The following is a 25,668-nucleotide window of genomic DNA, read 5'->3' on the forward strand; positions in this document are numbered from 1 at the left end:
CAGAAGAGGAAGGGAAGCTGGCTCCCCGCTGAGCAGAGAGCCTGACGTGGGGCTTGATCCCAGGACCCTGAGATCATGACCCTAGCCGAAGGCAGCAGCTCAACCCACTGAGCCACCCAGGCACCACTCTTCTCATTTTTTAAGCATTTGTTGTAACTAGATACAGTATGAAAGGGAATCAGGATAGGGGTGCCTGGGTGGCTTAGTTGGTCAAGCATTCCACTCTTGATTTCGGCTCAGGTCATGATCTCAAGGTCATGAGATGGAGCCCCGCGTTGGGCTATGCACTCAGCTCCAAGTCTGTTTGAGATTCCCTCTCGGTCCCTCCCCCTTCTCACTCACTCTCTCTCTCTCTCTCAAATAAAGACCCCCCCAAAAAAAAAAGAGAGAGAAAAGAGAAAAAGAAAGGGAACCACAATAATTTAAGGAAAATCAACTTCCAAGCAAACATTCCACTGACAGACCCTCTTACTGCCTTCTAAAGAGCCACTGAGGACTGGAGGATAAAAACTATTCTTTTTCCCCCTCAGTCTGTTGGGACAGAAGCAGAGCTAAGCTTCAAAGTGCTTCCTGTTCTGATGACAGATGGCCAGGCTTGCTGTAGAAAGGCTTAAAGAGACTGTATCCCACAGAAGGGCAAAAAAAGTGCTCCCGGCTCTCACCATCTCTCCTTGCTTTCCATCAAAGCCCTTCACCCACAGAACCCAAAATGAATTCCAAAGCTGGACCTCAGTTAGCAACTCGCCATTCCCATGAAACACAACTTTCCCTTGTCAGCTGAAATTCCACCCCGAGCTATTTCCTTTTCCAAGGTAGTGAGGTTGTGAGCACAGGAACCCTAAGTCATTCTTTCCATTTTCTCTCCACATAAGTGAATTTTAAAACCAGAACAGTAGGGCTCCAAACGAGGCAGTTTCCACCACATTTATGTACCCCAGTTGAGAATTTGTTCATACTCAGCCTACAGAATGGGATTCATTCTTTTAAATCTACTCAAGGAGCCTCTGGGCCAGGTAGCCCTAGTAAGTGAAAGATAAATATAGTTACAAAAGGAAAAGACAACAAGTAAAAAGAATAATCCCTTTAGGGAAATATAACATTGGGAAACAACCACGATTTATAATAGAATTTGCCACAGGCAGATAATATCTTATAACTCAGACTTTAAAACTAAAAACTCATTTGCAAATTTTCACATCAATATTTACATGAAAATTTACTAGTAAGACATGACACTTGGCGCAATGCCTTACTTCAGAAAAATTCTCTACTAAAGATAAAATGGATTTCACTTTAAAGCTTAATATTATAAACTTTTTTCAAAATAATTTCCAAGCTTCTGTGCCAATCAGTATTATTAGTATGTGCATGACTAAGAGAAGCTCGGTCTTCTTAAGACTTGAATTTAAGCAGTCTAACTCATTAGCAGAAGCATTCAGCACTGAAATAACCAAGAAAAAGGTTATAGCAGCCTTGAAGAATTACTTTCATAGATAAAGGTGCCTCAGCATACATAGGACTAGCACAGGACCAGGAGGTGAAACACAGTCTATGAAAGGAACTCCATTTTCCACCAGCAGCTGGTGTTGCCTAGTTAATAGCTATGCAAGACACTAAAACATAATTTTTGTTGCTGAAGATTATAATGATAACACACACTGCAACAACTGATATTTCTCAGTTGTGTGACATGGAAATTTTCAACCTCTTTCAAAGCATCAGATGGATTTTATAATGCTCCTAATGCCCAGAACTAATAAGTAACAAGTACAATAGTCAGAGGACATGTAACATCACAAGCAAAATAAATTATTTTCAAAGATATTTTTGGTATATGCCTAAAAAAATATTTACTATAAAGGATAAACTACAAATATTTTTATAAGCCAAAGAAAAATGCACAAATGTTCTTAGGACGCCTGTTACGATTATTTAAAATACTACTATGTCACACACAAAAAATGAGATATAGGCTTACAGTTATGTAAGAATTATATAAAGTAGCTTGGCAGATCCTACCTTTTTTAGGAACCGGACTCCATAGGTAAATACATAAAGGGAAAATGAAAATCTCCACCTGTAGAAGTTTAAAAAAACATTCTATGACATTCAGTTTATATATTTCATAGCATAGTATTCTGCAACACGTGAGTGAAAGAAAGTCCATTAAATCCCCCCTTCCCCCAACTGCTCCAACCAGGGATTAAGTTTAATGGGCAATTTCCGTGTTAGCTGAACACATCCACACTCATATGGATGCCTTATTGCAAAATCTTAAATATCAATAATTCATAACAAATTTTCTTCCAGTTACTGTATTTGCCCATCTGTTCATCTCTCTCCAACATATGCATTTCCTCTTTTTAATCACTCACGAAAGAATACAGTTCAACAATACAAAGGTACATAAGACTGTTTTGAATTCCTTGTCTAATTCAGATATTAAGTAAACAGCTTGACTTAACTGAAGTTCATACTTGTTTTAAAAACAAAAGCCTTAGTACTTTTAAATCAGGTAAGATTTTTTTTCCTTCATCTTTTAACAAATACTTACCAACATCTTTGTGGATGTTGCTAAAGGAACCCACTTGGAATCTAAGTCATCCACCCAATACACGACCGCTAATGACAGCCTTACACCACCCCAAACGGTGTATCTAGCTGTTAGTTAGACTTTCATTTTTTTAGTGAGGAAAACCATTTTTGGTTCTCTTTCAATTTTAGATGATTCAATGTGTAAGCCTTAAAATATAAGACTTTCTGTAGACAGTGGTGATGCTAGCAGGGGAGAAAAAAAAAGTTGAATCCCTACTTTTTACCCCCTAGAAAGATAAACCACACTTAGATGTAGAAGGGGGGGTAGGGTTATGGACATTGGGGAGGGTATGTGTTATGGTGAGTGCTGTGAAGTGTGTAAACCTGGTGATTCACAGACCTGTATCCTTGGGGATAAAAATATATTATATGTTTATAAAAAATTAAAAATTAAAAAAAAAAGATCTAAATCTGAAAGGTGAAACTATAAAGCTAACAGAGGAAATTGGTGGAAGACATCTATGCAATTTGGGGATAGGCAAAAACTTCTAAATAAGACTTTAAGACCTTTCTTTAGGAAGAAAATTCATGCATTTGATATCAAAATTAAAGATTTTGTAAAGTGGTCCCCACAGAAAATAAACAGACTATAGATTAGGAAGTGTCATTTAACAATATCAAAAATTATTGGGACAATGTAAAACATTGAATATGAATCTTAAATTAGACACCAGTATTATATAAATGTTAAATTTATTGAGTGGGGGAAATGTATTACAGTCTATGTAGGAGAATGACCTTGTTTTTAGGGGATTTACAGTGAAATATTTAGTGTGAGGTACCTGAAATTTTAAAAATATGTACATAAGACTTTGTGTAAATATAAAGACTTTATATAAATTATTTATTATATGTAGGTATGGCTTACCCTAGTACTCAACTCCCAATATTATTTCTTATATTTTCTGACCGTGAATAGCTATACCTTTCAAAGCTGGCTAAGTTTCACTCATTAGCATTTCTGAGGTTATGCTGTTAGTAGTTCTATGGCTTACAAGTTATAAAGGAACACAACAAGGGACTAGTCAACCTCAATCAGTCAGGAGGTAAATAGTTAAATGTGTTTGCAAGCCATGTAAAATTTTCAAATAAGGTAAAAAAAATAAAAATAAAAGAGGGGGTGGAGAGGGAAGGGAAGAAAAGGTGATTTTAGGAGAGGATTCAGATTTCATACAAAATATTCTGAAAAATAAAATGACAGCTTCTGCAGGTAAGAGGAAAAGAATAAGGGGTCTCTGAGGGCTGAGTTAAACCCAACAGCAGACACAAGTGTCCCTTAGAGTTTCAATCCTAGGCTGGCTAACCTTTCAAACACCTTGGAATTCAAACCAGAACTAACATTTAGAGAAGAGCTTTGAACTTCAGGGTTGAAAATCTTCAACTAATAATTCATAAAACCTGAATTCAGGAAGAAACGATAAAATGGATGGAAGCAGTAAAATAAGTGAATAAAAACTTGCAAATGATACAGAAAAGCCCTCTTGTAGGTAAAGGTGGTTCAATTTCTATAGTATCAAGGACTTGATTTTAACCATTTCTCCATTACTGATTTTTGGTGGTTATGGATGGGAGTGCTGGTATGTTTCTTTCTGTCTAGATATATAAACTCTAGATCAGACCAGGAACCGTAAGTGACAACAACAGGGTCCTACACTTGATTTTAATGCTTTGCTGGAACTATCTTGAAATTCTTCATAATTGCTGAACAAGAGACTCCCCATTTTATTTTGCACTGGGCACTACAACTATGTAGTTGGTTTTGGTTCAGACACACAGAATCTCCAAACTTTGGGCAAATCTATTATTCCTTGACCTCAGTTTCACCTCTCTAATGGGGGAGTGGATTTATATTACACTCTTTTGGTAATACAACCCAAGGATTTGATGGCACAAGTAATCTCCACTTGTCTCCAGTCTCTTCCGCTTCCCAATATATTAAATCAACCTACTTCATGCATATGCGGGTCACTTTTCTGGCCTCTGAAGGCAACTGAATTCGCAACTCCCAGATTAAATGATTTATAACAGCTGTTTCAGCTCTAAAACTCTTCTCTTAGTAGGCAGTGATCAGGCAATTTTTATGTATAATAAAAACTTTATGGAAGCCATTGGAATACCTATAATCACTTAATGTACCTGCATTTTATTTCCTCACTAAATTGACCCAGTTTTCAGAAGATCTAGGTTCTAACACAGGACACCAATGCCTCCATCATTTGAATAACAATATGTGATGAATATTTACAAGGCAGAGTTTATTTCCACAAAATACCTACAGGAAGCAAAGTTTTCAAGCATTCTGCTACATGCATAATAACTTTTTTTTATTTGTGTAGTTTCATATAAATTACAGTTTTAAATGATGTCTAGCTACAGCCTCCTGATGGATAGCCTCCCCCAACCTTCCACTAAAATACCTATAAAACAAGAGGTAAATAAAGATGCACACAACCACAAAAAAAGTGTGTGTGTGTGTGTGTGTGTGTGTGTGTGTGTGTGTAGAGAGAGAGAGAGAGAGAGAGAGATCTATCTATATGCCTTTTTTGTGCTAGATATATCTATATAGGCATATATAGGCATATAGATAGATCTCTCTCTCTCTCTCTCTACACACACACACACACACACACACACACACAGATAGATAGATATAGAGAGAGAGATATATAGCCTTCAACCTATAGCAGGAATCAGAGAATTTTACAGCAGGGAAAAAACAATAAAATTAGATTTTTAAAATGATGTAATTCAGGGCAGAGAAAAACAAGCTATGAATCCTCAAGGAAGGAGGAAAATCTTAGCGTATCTCCCTTTCTCTGCTTTCTACCATCCCGGATACAAATGCAACAATCTGTATGGTCAGAAACCTCCTCTCCGTCATGAGGCTTTTTGGGGCAGGAGGAGAGTTCCCCCCACCCTATCGGTTAGTGACTGCTACTTTTAAACGGTAAGTGGGAATAAAGGGAAATATGTAGCATCCCAGGGTTTCAGCTGTAGAAAGGCAGATATAGAGACAAGATGACCCGTGATGGTATTTATTCTGGGGGTTAGCATCATTTAATAATCCCTACAGAGAGTATGAAAAACAAGGCATTAGCCATTGCTGCTTTATACAAAACTCTTCTAGACCACAGAAAATAGGCCAGGGCCTGCAAACATCAACTGCTACAAGGTCTGAGATCTGAAAGACTTTGAACAGCAAACAAAAGGACGGCAGAGAGGGCGTGGGGCCCCGGGCAATCCCCACACCCTCTCTGTGAGCGGGGTCTTGGTGGATATTGCCAAATTCAGGAATGAAAGTAAGAGCTAAATGTCAACATAGGTCTACCAAGAAGTAGTGCATAAATACGTAAAGAAAAAAGAGCATGCTGGAGCATCAAAGAAAGACCTGTCTGCTAAAAACAACTACCTAGAGGAACCAGATGTAATTTTTAGAAAAGTATTTGGCATTGATAATACAATATAAGAAGACATGTCCCTTAAAGACCAGAGTAGAAAGCCAATAAATGACTACCGGGTATGATAAAAAGAGAATCGAAGCGAAATAAACTTCCAGTACAAAGATTCTAAAAATGAAGGGAGAGAATATTACCCACATGGGGGAGAGAGAAAAATGGAGATGTGTACTATGTAAAATCAAATCATTGATGTAGAAGACAAACAGCCCCATATGACCAGAGAAAGGAACCAATAGATGAAAGAAGACTAGATCTAAAGGACCAGAAAAATCAAGTCTAATTATAGTTGTTTCTGAGAAAACACGACGGCAGAACTGAAATAGAATAATCAAAGACTGTATAAAAAAAAACAAAATCTGAATGGAAAAAAACGGACTAAATTGTATTTCAAATTATATCAAGTCAAAGCCATATTCTGACAGAAGGTTTGAATCCTTGGGTTTAAAAAAAAATTCTTTAGTACCAGGCATAAAAGCAAAACCAAGTCAACACAAAAATCAAATGAAAATAAATTACCATCAAGGAAATAAATGTCCAATTGGACTTCAATTTGTCCCCTGTATTACTAACCTACAAAAGAAAGAGAAGACTCAGTCAGAGATACCCACTGCCAGCCAAACTGCCTTTCAGTTGTGAAGGAACAGGAAAAGCAGTCTCACACAGACCAAGGCTCTGAAAATACCGTACTTACTAAACTCTACTAAAATATTACTTAGCTTAATTCCAACCCATCAAGATACAAACAAAAATTATTTTACAATACAAAAAGCCTAATTTTGGGGGTGCCTGGGTGGCTCAGTGGGTTAAGCCGCTGCCTTCGGCTCAGGTCATGATCTCAAGGTCCTGGGATCAAGTCCCACGTCGGGATCTCTGCTTGGCAGGGAACCTGCTTGTCTCTCTCTCTCTGCCTGCCTCTCCATCTACTTGTGATCTCTCTCTGTCAAATAAAGAAATAAAAATCTTAAAAAAAAAAAAAGCCTAATTTTGGAATAAAACGACTGGGGTTAGCAACATAATTGCCCTAAATTTCATGGGCAAATTAAATGCTATCGCCCTTCGGGGACAATGTAATTCATATAAAATATTTAACAATAACCAGGGGATGAATCCTTAGGTCATAAGGATTTTCATTTAGAAAGCAGAGATGGAGAAGGGAAGCGTTAAACTTATTCATACAGAGAAATTTCAAAAGACACTGTTGTTACGGTAATAATGGAAATATAGTTAAAGAAGGTTTTCTTAAAAGCCTAAAGCCTGCTTAAAGATGGTGAAAATAAATAACCTCTGTGCCTTGCATGAAGGTAGCACGGAACAGGCAGAAGAGGCATTTTGTGAAGCATCAGTTCCCAAGGCCACAGAAAAGAGGAGCGAGAACCACCACCCTCTCTTTTGGGGTCTGCAACGGAGAAAGTAAGTGTCAGCCTGGTTAGCAGAATCAAAAAGCTGGATGCTCAGCTGTCAGTGGACAATGCTCAGAAGCACCCCAGGATGCCAGAAAGACTCCCTCAGAGGAGACTCAGCATGGTAGCAACCTCTACTGGAAACAGAAACCTAGGGATTAGGTTGCCCAAGGCAGAGTTGCTACACTGTTGCTAGGTGGCAAAACCAGGACACCAGCAGCAACTCTAAAGCCCCCTCTCCAATTCCACAGAATTACAGTGCACTTCTTTTGCCTGGAGAAGTCAATGTGTTCCGCTACATTTGTTTGGACATGGAAACCTTTTATATCCATCAAACCTGAAAATTAGAATGGAATGCTGGTAAAAACGACCACCCACTGAATCTGGTTTATTGTCCTTAGACAACAAGGCTGAAAGGGCTCTTTGTCAAAATCAAGACGAATAAAATGTGCCATGAAAGTAGGGAGAGTTGATGTCTTGTGTCTTCCTGCCAGGGGTCAAGAATGGCACCAGGATCCTCAGCTGTAGGAAAATGAAGCAGGGAAAACACCCAGAGCAGCCCCAGTGCTCAACTCAGCACACCGTCCTAGGCAGAGCAAGGCAGGCAGAGGCGGCCATTTTGCTTACAACAGTTATGGCGTACTTCCTATACCAGGAGCTCTTCCGAGCACTTTACTGATAGGAAGTCATTTAGTGAAACTATTCTAAACACCAAAGTAGGTACTATAATAATCATGCCCGCTCTCCCTTTCTTTGGCTGAGGAAACAAGGACCAAATGGCTTACGAAAATGCTGAAGGTCACATAGCTAATAAAGGAGACAGCCAAGCCTGGAAACTAGGCGGGCTGGTTCCAGCATCCTAGCTCTTAACCATTATGGGATGCTACCTCTTCCTGAACTGAATACTCTTGAACACTGAAGTGTATTCAGCTAAAATCATATCTTTAATTCAAGGGACGTTAATGGACACCACATAATGAGAAGAGTCTCTCTCTCCTGATCAAGAGAAATTGGGTGCCTGCAAAACTGGAGACAGGGAAGGACTGCACTCGTGCTTTTATTCAATACCAGCGCAGCTAAAATAATACAGAGCTTGTCAGCTAACGTCAACAGTAATTACCCGGGGGCCATCCTCCATTTTAGCCAATCATCCTCTCTACCTGCTGAAATACTATTCCTCCTTCAGGATTTATGTCAAATGCTAGTTAGTCTGTGAATCTACCTTTTCCAAATGTTGCAACACTGGAAGCACCGTAAGTCTCTCTCCGATGGTGTGTCCTTTACCTCTCTACCTCATCCTTGATTACAGCCACAAACCTCTGACTTGCTTGTGAGTTCCAAGTAGGTAAAACGGAGCCTTATTTATCTTTGTATTCCGGAAAGCAAACATTGTGTTTTGCAAAGAACAGCTTCTAAACTGACATCTGAATTTTTATTAAAGGTATAGGTATACTCCCTTTATGTATTTTAAAGTTTATTTTAACCAAAGTAGTCCATAATCTAATAATGTTATCAACTATTTCTAGGAACTGTGTGAAAATATAAATAAGAAAGGGGGAAGACATGCCAAATACTGCTAATGCAATTTTTTAAAAGATTTTATTTATTTATTTGACACAGACAGAGAGAGAGAGCACAAGCAGGGGTAGCTGTAGGCAGAAAGAGAGGGAGAAGCAGGCTCTGTGCTGAGCAGGGAGCCCAAAGGGGGGCTCGATCCCAGGACCCCGGGATCATGACCTGAGCCGAAGGCAGCCACTTAACCGACTTAACCACCCAGGCACTCCTGCTAATGTAATTTTTAAAATTATCAACATAGTAGTAATTTGGAATCAAAGAGAGTCAACACTGAAATAATGTACATGAAAAATATGAAAATATTGTTATTGAGTATAAAACTAAAGCACAGAGTACAAAAATTTAGCATATAGTATGGAATTCATTATTTTTGAGACATTTCTCATTTTAACCGTTCCGTCATCTAAACTATCACAAGCAAGGATTAACTCATTTCTTATCAAATACATGAAGAGAAGTACAGCTTCTATCTTTCCTTCCATAAAATTTAAGATTTTAATATAAATCATGCCACCATATCTTATAAATTATTACAAATAAAGTAATATTATGATAAATGAGCAGGATATATTTTGAAATACATTAGTGTAGATTTTATTATAGTGATACTTTAAAATACATAAACCCACCCTTTTACCTCAAAGTACAAAGTAGATTAAATTCCTGTTTTTCTACTAAAAACTCAGAGCTGATGACATTTCTAAGATAGGGACAAAGCTACAACCTAAACATATTCATATTTTGTCACTTCTTCAGTCAAGTACAACTGGACTTCTAAAACCCTTCCAAGGGGTTTCTGTATTATATCTGACATGTTCACCTGCACCAAGTTTTGAAGTGAAGTAATTGTGGTTTCAAGCTCAATAGCAAGTCTTCCTTACAAGGTGAACTGTCTTTCTACTTCCTAGGTTCTCTGCGGATCGCCCATCTACTTTTTAATAAGGACTAGAGCAGGCATTTCTTGAACACTTACTTTATGTGTGGTACCATCGTTAAGAGTTTTGTATGTGGTATCTCTTTTACATTTTATGAGAACCATACGGGCAGATGCCACTGTCGTTTCCATTTTGCAGGTAAGGAGAGGGGACTTAGGTAACTTGCCTAAGAACACAGGTAGCAGGTGGTGAATTTGGTATCTAAATCCAGGCAGGCTCATACCAGAGACCATGCTTCTCACTACTAAATCTCCTTACTTTAATACAAAATTAAAATAAAGCTTATTTTTGTATTATGAGCAACTTTCCTCCATAGCTTACTCTCTCTCAGCACATGAACACAAAACCCGTGGAATTACTCTAACAGCGGCCCACCCCCATTTCAGCTCTTCTTCTATGCTAAGGCAAGAGGGCAAGTAAGACTCACTCTGTCGTCTCTTCCTTTCTCTGCGTATATAAATCACGCCCTCCGAGTGCAATGACTTAGCCAGAATCCTGGTCAGAATTGGTGTTGATTCTGGTGTGCTGCTTATTCTAAGTGGGATAATAGCTCACCAAAGCCAAGTGTTTGGTCTTGCCGGTGTTTCATTATAACATCAACATATTTCTGTGTACACAAATTGGAGGTCTCCATCCCCCATTTTTTATTTCTTTGTAACTGGGGTTGTTCTTAACAACTAGAGAGTCCATCCACACCCTTGTTCTACAGATGAGAACACTGGGGTCCAGAAAACTGTGCCACTCCCCTACATTCTCAGTAACTTGGTGAAGGAAAACGTGTGTCCCTGTTTTTCACACTAGTCTCCATCTATATCTTGTGGCCCTCTGGCCTTAATGTCAAGACTGGAAATGGATGACCACATCCTAAGTTCCAGAAAATACTCAGCGGATACCTGACACACAGCCTGTCCTCTGAGGAGGCAGAATGATGTTCAGGAGTGTATAAATAAAGACTTCTGGAAATTAAACCAACACCTAACTTTTTTACAAAGCCACCTACAGATTTCAGAACTCTGGGTGACTGGTTGGTTGGCTGGATTTTTGATTTGTAGAACAAAGTAAGGCCTTTTAATTAATTGGCAATTATAGGTCTAACAAAGCCCTCAGACATCAATGACTCATGTTAATGATGCAGATACAGACCTATTTTTCTCTTGCTCCACAGGCTTTTAGCCAAAGTGCCTCCATCCAAGGATTAGTTTTAGTTTTCTTTACCTTCAGGGTACAGTATGTGAAAGTGGGTGAGGGATTGACCTAAGTCTTAGTTAACTGATAGTTTTCATCTGAGAATTCTTTTTTTTTTTTTTTAAGTTGTAACATGACCTTTGGGTCAGTATTCTCCTTTCAAGCTGTCTCTGGGATACTAACTTTATTACCTGCATACAATAGAGATGTTCATTAACTAGGAAAAAAAGTAAATTGACTGTAGTTTGGAAAATGTCCCAGGTATCTTAAAAAGCAAAATAAAGGGGAGATGAAAGTTGCCATTTTTTGGAAACTCTGAGATATAATCTAAATTCCCATAATAGCTTTCAAAACTTTTTTTTTTTTGCTTTCAAAACTTTGATTAGTTTAGAGTCCAATGAAATACCCTAGTTAGGAGAAAAGATGTTATTTGTCCCATGGACTGATTATACAGACTTGAGTTTTAGTCTCAAAGCAAACATTTCCTGAAATTATTGCTACTCCCATCAATAATTTACTCTGTCATTCCAAATGGTTTTCCTCATTTGCTAAAGGCTCAGCTGTTTCTGTTTGAGAAGCAACAGACTTACCAATGCAAAGTCACTGAGGTTGGAAGTAAGTCAAACCTATTCACTTTTCATTGTCAGGTCAAATGGGGACTTAATTTGAGCAGAATAGTCTTCACTAAATCCAGTCAGTTAAGCATTTGCCTTTGGCTCAGGTCATGATCTGGGGGTCCTGGAGTCAAAGCTCACATCAGGCTCCCTACGCAGCAGGAAGTCTGCTTCTCCCTCTCTCACTGCCCCTCCTCCTACTTGTGCTCTCTCTCTCAAGGGAAAAAAATATATATATATATGTATGTATATATTTATATATGTGTGTGTGTTTATATACATATATATGTATATATTCCTATACATACACACACATACATATATATGCATGCCATAAAAATAAAGGAGGGAATAAAAACACCAAATTCAGGTTAGAGATGCTCTTGGGAGGGTGGAGAACAAAGAGGGGCGTCCAGGGAACTTCAGCTGCTTCTGTAATATTTTAATCCGTTAAAACAGGATTAGAGAGAGCAGAGTGGGTCCTTGTTATTTCAGTCTCTGTATTTTAAAATAGTTCATTAGAAAAAAGAGAGTGTGAATAAGAACTAGGTTCAGTAAAAACATGAAATGACTGTCTTTCCCTTCTCCCACACCTGGAAACCATGAAGGACTTGCTTCATGTCATCACCCCAAGCAAGCAGCCTTTCCTCAGCATCATAATTAATTGTTCTCTTTTCCTGTCATTACATTTGTACTTTTAGGGCCAAAGTGCCATTGGAAATATCATTTGCATTTTATACTTAATTCTAAGTCTACTGTGTTCAGCTTCTTGGGTTTAACTGCTTTGATCTGGATGTTTTTTTCTTATGTTTTGTTCATAAGCTCTACTTAGCAGTTAAATTATGTTGATTCTTTCTTCAATTTTGTACTGGGGTCTATCCTTTTCTCTCCGGGTTGACTTCTCTTGTCAAATACCAGGCAAGTTAGAGTTCAGTGTCGCTGGCATTTGTCCCTCATCCACACCAGTGCCAGTCCCCCGCAATCTGCACAAAAGACACGTGCCAAAAATCAGGGTCTCCAAATTACACTTCTGTTAGGTCATTTACTCTTCTTATAAAATCTCTCATTGCTCCCAGAATTCCCTTGAATATAGACTCAACTTACGATTGTGAGCTTAAGAAGTCCATTTGTACTCAAATGTGAATGGCCATGATTTGTGGAAATCAGAAAAAAGACAAATACTTGCCTAGGATAAAGATCAAAAAAAGGAATAAAACCAAGTTTGCTCCACTGTTGCTACACTGTTGCTAAAAATAAACTCAGTCGATAGGACTTTGGAGCATGTACTTGCAAACATCATGCTTCTTAAGCATGTGGTTGAAGCAAAACAGCCAAATATTTATCATCATCTAGAGTCAAACTCATGCTATGTGTTCCTTGAACATCAAGTGCTTTCATAGTGTGTGTGTGTGTGTGTGTGTGTGTGTGTGTGTTTTAATATGAAAGGAGACTGAAGACAAAGAGCTATTTGTTCAGCACTGATGTTGGGATCGTATAAGAAAACAGAAAACAGGAACTAATGCTACTGAAGTTTTCAAAATGTATGTACTTTTGATTTAAGAAGGAAACGAGTGTGACCTTTGCTACCCCCGTTTGGTGTCAGTTTCAGACTCTAATAAACCTCTCATAAATGGATATGGGGCTGAGCAGATCCGATTCAGGAATACCAGTGGGGCCCCTCCACTTATGCCTAAAACCTGCCTGTGACTCTAGTATAAAATGGCTTTGGTCTCCTCATCTGAAATTGGGGAGTAAAATATCTATTTATCAGAATTGCAAGCATTCAGTGGGAAGGGGCAAAAAAGATTAAACAGAAAGAGACAGACAGGAATGGAGCCTGTTGCTGACTGGGCTCATTCGTCATTTATTTGCCCTGACATACCACTCTCCCCATGCAAACATTGCAAACATTTAAAAGCACATCTTACCTCCTGGACCTTTTTCTTTTTTTCTTTTTAATCTTTTTTTCTGCCTATGCCCACCCCGCCTCTCATCCCTCAACTCCTTTAGCCTATTCGCTGCCACATTCTCCTCCTGGACTTTTAAATTGTCTGTGAAGAATATGTATTTCTGCATATAGATATAGACATTGATGTATGTGTATATGTGTAAACTCACACGCACACATGTATATTATGTAAATATATGTCTATGTGTATATACATACAGGTCTATGTATGTGTATACGTACGTACGAATAAAAGTTAAATCCATGAACGTCAAGGATCCTCCAGCCAGAAACAAATACAGACTTCTGACCTATTATCTTCTACCTGGAAAGGAGGATGTTCTTGCTCATTCCTCTCTTACAGAAAAAGACATAATCGGATTAACAATCTGTCATCACTGAGGTTTTTCCCCAAAAAGTCAGTCACCCGCACTCCTGCATAGGAGAATAAGCCGTTTGACGGAACCGAGCCCAGTTAACACACACAGTGAGATTCTTGGCTGACTGGCTGATACCATCCAAGTTGCGTGCTGACTGATAGAGTAAGGAGTGGGTTACAGTCACAAGGCAGCACCCTGTGTAATAAATAAGTAGGACCCTCTTTTCCCTGTGAGCATGGGGATGAGGGGAGAATGAGCTGCCCACTTTTGAAGCACCATCATAATCTCTCCTACCAGCTGGGATTACACAGTATTCCACACTAACAGCAAAGCTATTCTTAGGAACAAGAAACAAGAGACCATGGGACAAGCATGAGATTGTCCCAGTGGAAACACTGTAATCACACCCAGATCCCTCAGGTTGATGTTGAACAACCTGAACACTCTTTTCTGGGGAAGCAAGGAGACCTATTTAAGGTCTCTTGGACCTCTGAAGCTTTGAAGTCTAAGTCTTCTACTTTGATCCTACAGCCTTTGACAAAACTGGCCATTCTGTTTTGCTTAAATCCCTGCTGCTCTGCTCTTTCGCGCATCTCTCCCCCGCTCCTTGCCTCCCTGCCTCTGGGTCCAGATTGCCTGTGCTCCTCTCTGACATCAGTGACACCTCAGCTTCCATCCTCAGCCCCTTTTCACTCCAGATGCTCCCTGGAACTGAACTCATCCATTCCCCCTCTACTGTGCAGTCGCTACATCTAACCAGCTTCATGCCTCCGGACACCCAAAAGGCGGAACACTCCACCAACGCAGGCACCATGGACTCAAACTTCAAAATCAAACGTGTGTTATCTTTATTCCAGAAATCCAATCTGTCCCTACCTTCCATCTCTGCCAAGGACATTATTATCCTCTCAGCATCCTATCCTTCATGCCTCCTTCTCCTCAACCGCTCTATCCCATCAGTCATCCAATCTCAAAGTTCTAACTTGGAAACATTCCTTTCATTTATTCCCTTCGCTTCATCCCTACTCCCCACTCTCCTCCCCAAGCGTCTGCCCCAGTGCAGCACATCTAGTTTTCTTTCTCTCAGGGTGGGCTAGACTTCACTGAATTCCACAGACAGACATTTAAGCCAAGGCATCAACTGATTAATCATGAGAAAGAGAATAGTCATACAGTCCAGAATATTTCTTTTGTTATGCATGACAGCTTCTCTTCCTATAGGCAAATCTTCAAAGAATTCCAGTGTATAATCAGCAGACCAGTTATAATACACAGAAACAGAACAAGAAAAGTTGATGATCTTAAAATGGCCTGAGGCACTTCCACTGAAACCAAGTCTTTCCAGAAGCCAATACTCTTTCCCCCTCAGTGCTATACCATACTCAGCCAACCTGCATCTCGGAATGTCCTCTACAACAGGGAAATCATGTCTCTGTGCCCCTATCCTTCCCTTAGCTGAGAGAGGCTAATCAAATATTGCCCTGATCAAGCCTGGGATCGCCTCTTTAGGGTGACCTGAACAAATTTCATTCCTGATCCATTGTACGTGAACTCTACCTTTTTGTTTGTTTGATTTAATCTTAACCCTAATTTTGGAAATAATGAATACACAGTTGTCTCCATGTATTGCCTATAAATATTACATCTCCTAGGTATCAAGGCTGCCTTTCATCTCATGAATAGCCCATTCACATTCAGGCCTCAGTAACTTGTCTCCTACCCTTCTCCTCTCCTGGGACGGACTGCTCTTCCTCTTTACCCGACTAAACTTACTGTGACCTTTCTGAAGTTTTCTCTGGTCTCCACCTACACAGGCAGAAGTGTTTGTCTCCATAATATACTGCTCTACTGTTAAAGAATACACATTCTAATTATCTTTTAAGTGACCAACAACCAGATGGATTTTCAGCTCTGAGGGAAAGCTCTGTATCTTAGATCTACTCAGGACTAGTACTAGGGAGGCTGGGTTCACATGGCCAGGGCTGAAATTCTGTATCCCTAGTTTCATACAGCCTGTGTGACCCTGGGCACTCTCTTAACCTCTGTAACCTCATCAATAAAAAGGAAGACAATAACGCCTACTTCAAAGGGTAGGCGTGGGGTTTAAAATGAGGTGATCCTTGTAACGTACACAGAGTAGCCTTTCAACACAGACACATAGCACGTGTCCCATAACACAACCACTAGGCTGAGTTATATACAAAGTTGTATACACCATTACTAGGTGTAGATACCAGGCATATGAAAGGCAACCAATAAATGATTTCTCAGTGAAGTGTTATGATTACCTATAGGGGCCAGTGCCCATGGCTAGGCAGACTACTAAATCACAGTATACAAGTGTAGAGGAGGCCCTGATTCTACTCCAGTGTTTGAGCAGCAGGTCATGTAAAAGAGAGACTCTTTGTTGCTTCTTTATTAAATGTATGTGTCAGGATTTGGCTGACTTCTTATTTTTCCCTTGTTTGCAGTTTTAAAGTTATTTAATATTTAATGTTACAAAACCACTTGAGATTGCTACTACACTAAATCTGCACATTGTACAAGCGGCTCTGAAAATGTTAGGAGTAAAATTTAGGAGAGCTGGAAAGTGGAAAGTACAGCAGTGAATTTCCATGGCAATGTGGTGTTATAAATAAGATAGGATACGCAGAGAAATCGACCACTGAAGATGTGCAGATGAACAAAACGAGTTTATGTTTATTCATAGACTCCTAAGTTCCTTTGTACGCATATATTTTATAGCCACAAAGTAAATATCCAGATTTCAGGGTCATCAGCTGAGACCTTTAAACCCAAAGGCTCTAAACAAGATCTTCAAGTTTAATCCTGTGGGGACCAGGTAAGTCAAGCAAATAAGGAAAAAGAAAGTCAGGCTTAGTTCTGAGTATGAGGATGAATGGCTGCTGGTGCTCAGTTTCTTGGCAATGGGACAGATGGGGCCAAAGGCTATGGCAATTTCAATACCCCATTGAAATAAGAGCCAGTCCAATGTCAAGAAAAAATGCAAACTCAAGTATTACCATGTTTTTCCCATTTTTCAGAGAAAGATGGCCATCTGATATTTCCAGATGCTTTTTATGAAATCTGTTTTCTTTTAGCACTGGCAATTAACTCAATTAAAAATAAAACACCACACAGACCAAATAAAATACATCTTGCTAGCCGGATGCCACTTGAGGTTACTAGTTCACTTCCTGTGCTCTAAGTGCTTTACTTTTATATGTGGCAGAGACGGGCGGGAGATTTTAATCTCCCATTATTCTCTAAACCATATGAATCTGCTATGATAGAATTCTCTGCTTTCCTGACACATGGAATTCTCCCGGGTAAAATTTCATCCTCATTTTCTAATAGCCTAATGAACTCTTGCTTGGTTCTTGAAGAATGCCCACCCAGCAAAAATGGAGAGAATTCAAATCAAAGAAATTCAACTTGATGCCAACAAACAGAAACCCTTTCATTAAGAACAATATATTGAAGGCTGACTAAACTTCAGGTCATATTAAAAGATGCTGGGACTATAAATACGAGTAAGTCGTGGCTGACAATCCACAAAGGAGTTTCTTGATGCGGCTACAGAAGCAAACCTAAGGAAGCATTACCTAATCTAAGGAGTCATTCACATCCTCTGTCCACACTCCCTGTCTGCGAAAATATCCGAATAGTAACCTTCATCTCTGGGTCACTGTGCCCATGTATCACTAAGGAAACATGCCTGGAGAATGGAGGCTTTCCACGGCAGATCTGGAATTCTTAAGATGGGGATGGCATCGGGGCACCTGGGTGGCTCGGTGCTTTAAAGCCTCTGCCTTCTGCTCAGGTTATGATCCCAGGGTCCTGGGATCGAGCCCCACATCGGGATCTCTGCTCAGCGGGGAGCCTGCTTCCCACTTTTCTCTCTACCTACTTGTGATCTCTGTCAAATAAATAAAATCTTAAAAAAAAAAAAAAAGAGAAGAAGAAGAAGAAGAAGATAGTGATGGCATCACATCCTGTCCCTTCTCTGGGTGGGCTGGGTGAGAGAGTCATGGGATACAGCAGACCATACAGAATATAAATTTAAGAGAAAGCTCCATTGGGCCCAGTAGTGTACCCAATCTAACACAGAGGAGGGAGAAATGCACATGGCATCACTTGCTCAACACAAGGGGAAAGAGGGCTGCCATTCAGAGTCTGGAGTTCCCTGTGCTTTGTTAGTGGGATACTGGAGTCAGAGCTCATGGAAATAATTCAGCATGCCAGGCCTATGTCGGAATCTTTTTGAAATGAACATGACTTGGGGCTAAAGTTCTCTTGACATAACCAAACCCTTATCAGAAAGAACTATAGTCTTATTATTTCTCTTTCCTTTTTAAATAAAAAAAGGGTAAGTAAAGGTATATCAAGGTTCACACTTTGGAAAACAACAAGGAATGATTATTACAAAAATATGTATCACACTATCAAAGTTTTGATCATAAATGTGTTTTTTATTATGTTCAGTTAATCACTGTGTAGTACATAATTAGTTTGTGAGGTAGTGGTCAGTGATTCCTTAGTTACGTATAACACCCAGGGCTCATGGTAAACGGTTTTTTTTTTTTTTTTTTTGGTAAGTTTGAAAATATAAAGAAAGAAGGAAGGCACGGGAGTGGAACGTTGGAGGGTGTGGGAGGTGATCAGTAAGAAACATACCACTAGTTATTACAGCAAATCAGTCATTCAAAGCATCTTGTCAAGGATGGAATATGTTATAAGAAAACAATTCAAATTACAGAAAAAGAATACATTTATAGTTTTCCTGGGACATCGATACTGTGTAATTCAAGGCAGAAGAATACATTCAGATGGCAAATTGATTGATTCTCAAGTGGTTTCTTGTCATCAGTTGTACATATTTGGGATAAAACCGCTAACATCATAACTATACATTCTTTCTCTGTTCCACTGCATGCTTCAGAGTATTTTTATTTCCTGGCATTACAAACGCTCTTTCACGTCGAACCTCAGGCTAACTGGGGTAGCACTGCCAAGGAAGAGATAGATGGGAAAGCAAGCATGTCTTTGGTGAAAGAGCGCCATGCAGATTTTCTCAGAACCAAGCCTGGACAGTAGGACTTCTTTCTAAATGGGTAAATAATTAAAACTTTTAGTGTCCCTAGGAGTGGTCTCTGCCTCTAAGATTTTGCCCATTCATAGAGGGCAAACTGAGGTTTGCCCTCAACAGACTGAGGTTCTTAAAAGAAGACTTCTCAAAATACTGTTATGAATGGAGTCTAGCCTTCGAGGCTTTCAGTAATCAACGCCCACTCTCAGATTGCTGTCCCCAGGAGTTCAATGTCTGTGTCTCCTGAAACAGCAGATCTGGGCCTGCTGCCTTGACTACCCTTTGTCATCTGCCCAAGACCAGCCTCCCCTCTAAGATCTCACTTACCACTTCTCTGCAAAACTTCCCCTCTTTTTTCCCCACTCGTGCTGCGCTTTCTCCCTCTGCAGAAGATTATAGGATTCTCTGGCACTGTTGACCACTGCGCCTCCATACAATCAAGAACAAGCAGGTGACGACCAAAAACATGTACTGACCACTCACTGCTGTCCAGCCACCACGAAGTGCAGCAGCATGTATAACTCCCCTTGCTCCATCACAGCAGCTTTTCCAGGCACTTGGTATTTGCCCCTTTAACGAGCGGGACTGCGGCCAAGAGGGCAAACAGAGCTTGTGGGACATGGCACAGCCGGTAAATAGAAGAGCTGGGAACCGAACTCAAGATGTCCTCCAGGATGTCTGACGCGGAAGCTTGTGCTTTTTGTACAACAGTACTCCATCGAACATTTAACAATAGCAATGAGAAAAAAAAATGACAGCAACCACCTACTGGGGAACTGCCAACAGGTGCACTCCTAAGCACTTTTCGAGATCTAAATCACCAATCCTTCCAAGTAGGTGCTAACATGACTCCCACCTGAGAGATGTGGAAGGAAATATGAAAAGATCAAGCAGCTTGCCTGAGCTCACAATGTGTTTTAAGTGGCATATGCATGCCCTTAACCCATACCTAAACCCTCCCATCTACTGGCTAAGAGTGCCACCTAACTGCTTCCTGAGACTTCTACAGCTAATTCTTGTGTTCAACTTTCCCCCCTAACCCCCATCGCACTTTTTACATTATCACAGAGGGGAATCTTGAGAGGAAACCAGATTTTTTAAAGGAATGAGTGCCGAGAGCAGGTAGGTAGGAGGAGGAAAGGAGCGACCCTGTTCCTTGGCCTGAAGAGATAAAACCCTGAGGCGGTATACCTCCTGATGAAATCAGTCATCCAGCATTACTTCTCCTTTACCGAAGTCCTAAAGTCACCTTGGAGAGCCACACCCTAAATGGAAACTGCAATGTGAACAGATAGAGAAATCAGGTGAACCGGAGCTGGCTAGAGCTCCAGTACCGGGTGGGTATCCAAAATACGAATACCTCCCAAAGGTGTGATGCTATCACCAACCCTACTGCCGATTCACTGCCAGAGCTCCACAAGCTCCTACAAACCTCAGTTTTGGTAAAATAATTAAAATGAGGAAAAATACTGGAACCCACTTTCATGTCATGAACTCACAATTCACGTTTCAAAGTACACTGCCCTTCAAATGACACCATTAAGAAAAGACATAAGCCACAGTCTGGGAAAATGCTTTTGAGTCATATAGCTGATAACGAATTTATATCCAGAATACATAAGGAATTCTTAAAACTCACTAAGAAGACAAACCCCACTTAAAAATGGCAAAAGATCAAACAGCCATTTCACTTAAGAAAACATATGAACCTCCAATACTCATATGAAAAGATACTTGCCATTATTCATGAGGGAAATAAAAATGAAAACCACAGTGAGATACCAATTTATACTCAGTAGAATGGCTATCATCAAAAAGACACTACCAAGTGTTTTCCAGAACACAGAGAAACTGGAACTCTCATATACTGCTGGTGGGAATCGGAGAATATTGCAGCTGTTTTAGAAAACAGTTTGATAGTTTCTTAAAAAGTTAAACATACATAATTAAAAATAATAATAAATAAATAAATTTAAGTCAAAAAAGAAGAAAGTTAAACATAAATTTGCCATATAGTCCAGCAACCCTCTTTTAGGTTTCTAACTCAAGAGAAATGAAAACAGGTCCACACAAAGACTTGTATGTAAATGTCCATAGCAGCATTATTTACAATAGTCAGTAACACAAACAATTCAAATGTCAACTCAGTTGGTGAATGGATAAATAAAATGGGATCTATTCGTTCAGATGAAGTGCTAGCACATGCTATGAGATATATGAAACTCAAAAACATTACACCAAGTGAAAGAAGTCAGTCGCAAAAAAGCATACACTGGATGATTCCATTTATATGAGATGTGTCCAGAAAAAAGCAAATCCATTGAGACAGTAAATAGATTAATGGTTGCCTGGGGCTGAGAGAAAAAGGGGGTAGGGAGTGAGAATAAAGGGCACAAGTATTCTTTGTGGGATGATGGTTCTAAAATTGGATGGCAATGCTTGTACAACTCTGTAAATTTACCAAAAATAATGGAGCAGTACCCTTAAAATGGATGAATTTTACAGTACATAGATTATACCTCAATAAAGCTGCTAAAACGAATGACAATACTTCAGCTCTGGCTGAATGCAGGACTGCCGACCCTGGCTGCCTATCACAAGAGAATGATTCACAACTAGGTTCTCTCTCTGATGTGTTCTAAAGCACTGCACACTGAAGAAGAGAGAAAATGGTGCCCCAAGTATTCCATGATGGAAGCAAACACTAAGTAAATGTTCCATTCAGTATGAGCTCTAGAGCCAACAGCTTCACATGGAGGGCATTCTAGAATTCTATTCTCCTTTTATGCTCCCAAAATATATTGTGAGGACTACTAATTGATTTTTTTATTTTTTAATGCTGTGCCCCCTACATTAGCTCCTGCAAAGACTGCAAAAAAAAAGAGAGAGAGACATTTCTATTAAAGTATGCTAGTTTTAATACCTTGGAAAAACAATTTAAAAGAGTGGAACAAAAAGGTATTTGTTTAATTTGTTATAATCAAAATCAGGAGAGATGCCTGTGACATCACTCCCTAGACTAGGCATTGGCAAACTTTTTCTGGAAGGGTTAGACAATACATACTTAGGATTTGTAGGCCAACAGGCAAAATGAAAGATATTATGTAAGAACTTATACAACCATTTAAAATGTAACCAGTTATAAACGGGGAAAAAAAAAAAAATTCTTACCTCACAGGTCATACAAAAGCAGAGGCAGACCAGATTCAACTGGCCATACTTGCCACCTCCTGGTCTAGACACACTCTATACACACACACACGAATATGATACCACACCAATGTTTTCAAACACATTAGCTCTGTAGAATCAGCACTTTGTGAAGCCATGTTCTTTGCAGCCATACTGCTTACCCCTTTCCAGCTGGAGGGAAAATAGGGTTAAGCGAAAGGTCTAGAAGCAAAGGCACTCTAATCAAGAACTGCTTCAGGTGATGTAAAAATACTGAAATCTTTGTTGACTTCTCTGAGAGACTGATTCCCTTAAACACATCTGACTTCTTTTACCATATTTTTTCCACTTTCCTTCCAAACCATATCTAATGACGGTTCTCCACAGTTCCACCACACAAACCAGGAAAGTTTATTGTTTCACTACTTATCTTGGGCCCTAAATGCTGAGATAAAGGTGTACAGCCAGACACAGATACAAACACTAGACCTGACAGAACATAACCAAGCCAAAGATGAAGCTCACCTGCCGAAACAACATTTCCTAATCTTACCTGGTTTGAGAAATCTTCTCATTCTGAGCCTCTACTGGCTCAGTCTCCTAGTGACCAAGGTTCTCTAGGAATGAGGTCAACAGCCGCAGACCAGCTTTGCTTCACAAAACACATCACAGACGCTATACATACAAGCAGCTATCTAACTGATATCTGTGACTGAATAGGGCCTTAAAAGGCCATATATGTGGGAGAAGGTGGTAAAAGGGTGCTGAGGACTTCAGTGAATATGGCACATCCACAAACATTAAAATCTCTGGTAAAATCAAAGTACCATTTAACCAAATCATTCTTAGATTTTTTTTTTAACTAATTAAAAATCAATGCCCAGATACTGACCTACCTACATGTCTGCTGATTATCATTCCTTGTACTTGTTCTCCATATATTTTTATAAATATTCTTTGGAGTACCCTGAAGCTCTTTTTGAATCCCTCACCTACCAAGAGAAAACACAAATAGCCATCCATCTAAGTCACTCAGGGTGACTCCAGGGGGCTGATGGGAAGGGAGCTGTTCAAATACAGAGCGAGAATCCATACCCTTCCCACCTACCGTGTGCCTTTGGACACATTTTACTTCTCCTTTCTCAACATGATAAGACACTCAGAAAAAATGCTATGGTGTCACAACCTTTACCTAAATATTCAAAGGGGGAAGTCATCGAGCAGTAGCTAAGTAATAGAGAAGTCAGAGGCTGAACTTCTGTGTCTCCGTCCATAGAACGGAAGACGGCTGTTACCAGCTCACTACTCAAGAATGTTGAACTACACAGAAGCAAACTGTCTACAAATTTCAAAAAATGTAAATTCACAGAACAAATAATCTGTAATGGCTTTCATGCTGCCTAAGAGATAGTTCAGTGCCCAAAAGAGTTCCCCTGGAATTGCAGTGTTATAGGAAACATTCTTCTTGAATGCTGCTGACCTGTTCAGGTCTGAGAGGATGTGGCTGGGAGTCAAATATTGTCCAGATCCCAATGAGTGAGTATCAAGGTTAAACCCCAAACTCCATCCCCAGATGCACAGAAAATAACACAATTTTGACCTTTACTAGATCAGATTTTACCCTGTTCTTGGTGTTAACTTGTGAGATTAATGATTTCAAGTCAATTTATATCCATTGAAGGAATTGCATGGACAGATATTATTTATTCTCTGCTCCCTGGGAGCAAACAACATATCTGAATTCTTAATGTAAACCTTCTGAATACTGGCACTATATAACTCTGGATACTGGAAAATATTATTTAACTACATATTCCTCTGTAAAAAAGTCTACATATGTAGGTCTGTTGATGTGGGTGATTTTTTTTTAAATTTATTGAAGCCATAAAGACTTGGATTTAATTAAAGTTATTGCTTTTAGCAATGGGCTAATATTTTAGTACTCGTGCATTCAGTGAAGATACTGAAATTATATGGAGTAAGTATCGTAACAGATACACAATTTATGTACCTTTTCTCAAGTAGCACTTGAGATATGTCTCGAGTACATACTGTATTAATAGATATATCTCTTAAATACTTCCATGTTCTTTAAGTTTTGCTAAACTAATTTTTAATATACCACTTGACTTGAAAAAAAAAGTTCTGAAAATCAATTCCTTATACTTGTTAAATGAAAGGGGGAAAAAGTACCAACCAATGCTTATATTATTCAGTACCCTTGGTATTGATGACCACCATCTTCTTTTGTCTCACTCTTACTATCAAAGTATGTACACAGCATACTGACTGCCTCCCCAAACCCTGTCTAAATCAACTTTGCTGGCTTGGCATTTCATTTAAAGTATTTATGACTTTGTGGCTTAGAAGGGCAGTAAATTTTACTTCATCTATGCCTCCTTTTCTAGAATCATTTAAAATAATCTATTTCTATATTTTAAACCGCAAACTTATACACAAATAGAAGACCTGTAAAATAAATTTGTTTTTAAATGGTACTAAGGTAAGGCCAAGAAATTGGTGTCTACCTAAGAATTTTCTATTTCTTCCCCTATAAAATGAGATGGCTGGACTGTATGAGCACTGTGCTAGGAAACTATTTAATCAGAATTCACTGCTGGTCTTTGTCTTCAGAAAGCAGAGATCAACAAGCAACCAGCAAATGAGCATGCAACACTGCCAAGAAATAACAAATTAACCTTAATTTAAATCACAAGTTAATATCAAGAAAAGACACAGAGGTTCTTTATTGAGAAATAAAGATTTATTGAGGAATAGGGATTCTGAATTGAGAGCCACATTGTACTGGGGGCTGGTTCAAAACTGTTTCCCAGATTAGGCCATGACCTTCTATGGGAGACTGTGCTGACATCTTCTTTGGAATTCTAGATGGTAAGAGAAAGCCACCTGTTCTGTCAGCTGACAATGGATATTTTTATCTACCTTTGTGAAGGGGAGTACATTTGGCCAATCTGCCTGGTTGAATCATAGGGCGTAGGCTGAAGTGTAATAAGTACTAGGCGGTGGGGAGTGTGAAGAAACGGATAGACAAGCTTCACATGTCATGGTAATAAGTTCCACATTTGCTCTGGAGAGGAGAGGAAATTAATCCATGAGATCTGTTTGGGTGGGATATTTCTAGACATGCTGAAGGTATTTTGTAGTATATTGGTAAACAGATGAGATGATGGTTAACTTTGCCCAATGCTACAAAAAAGTATGAACTGGACTTGGCTACTATTTATATTTAAGCATTATAAAGGCATCAGATCAATTTAATTCAAGCCCCAAATTTAATGAGTACAGGACCCTGTATTA

The 25,668-nt window shown here is 39.3% G+C and overlaps 1 protein-coding gene across 3 annotated transcripts in view; it reads right to left on the reverse strand.

The window, feature by feature from the left end:
* CERS6 (ceramide synthase 6) overlaps positions 1–25,668 on the reverse strand; it is a 314,544-nt gene that overhangs the window by 144,833 nt on the left and 144,043 nt on the right. For all 3 annotated transcript variants that reach the window (XM_045066921.1, XM_045066919.1, XM_045066920.1), the window contains exon 4: positions 2,020–2,077. In XM_045066921.1, coding sequence (XP_044922856.1) covers positions 2,020–2,077 — 58 coding nt within the window. The remainder of the gene's footprint in view (positions 1–2,019; positions 2,078–25,668) is intronic.

Source organism: Mustela putorius, unplaced genomic scaffold (genome assembly GCF_011764305.1).
Source record: "Mustela putorius furo isolate JIRA1106 unplaced genomic scaffold, ASM1176430v1.1 tig00003869_pilon_pilon_pilon, whole genome shotgun sequence".
Lineage (NCBI taxonomy): Eukaryota > Metazoa > Chordata > Mammalia > Carnivora > Mustelidae > Mustela > Mustela putorius.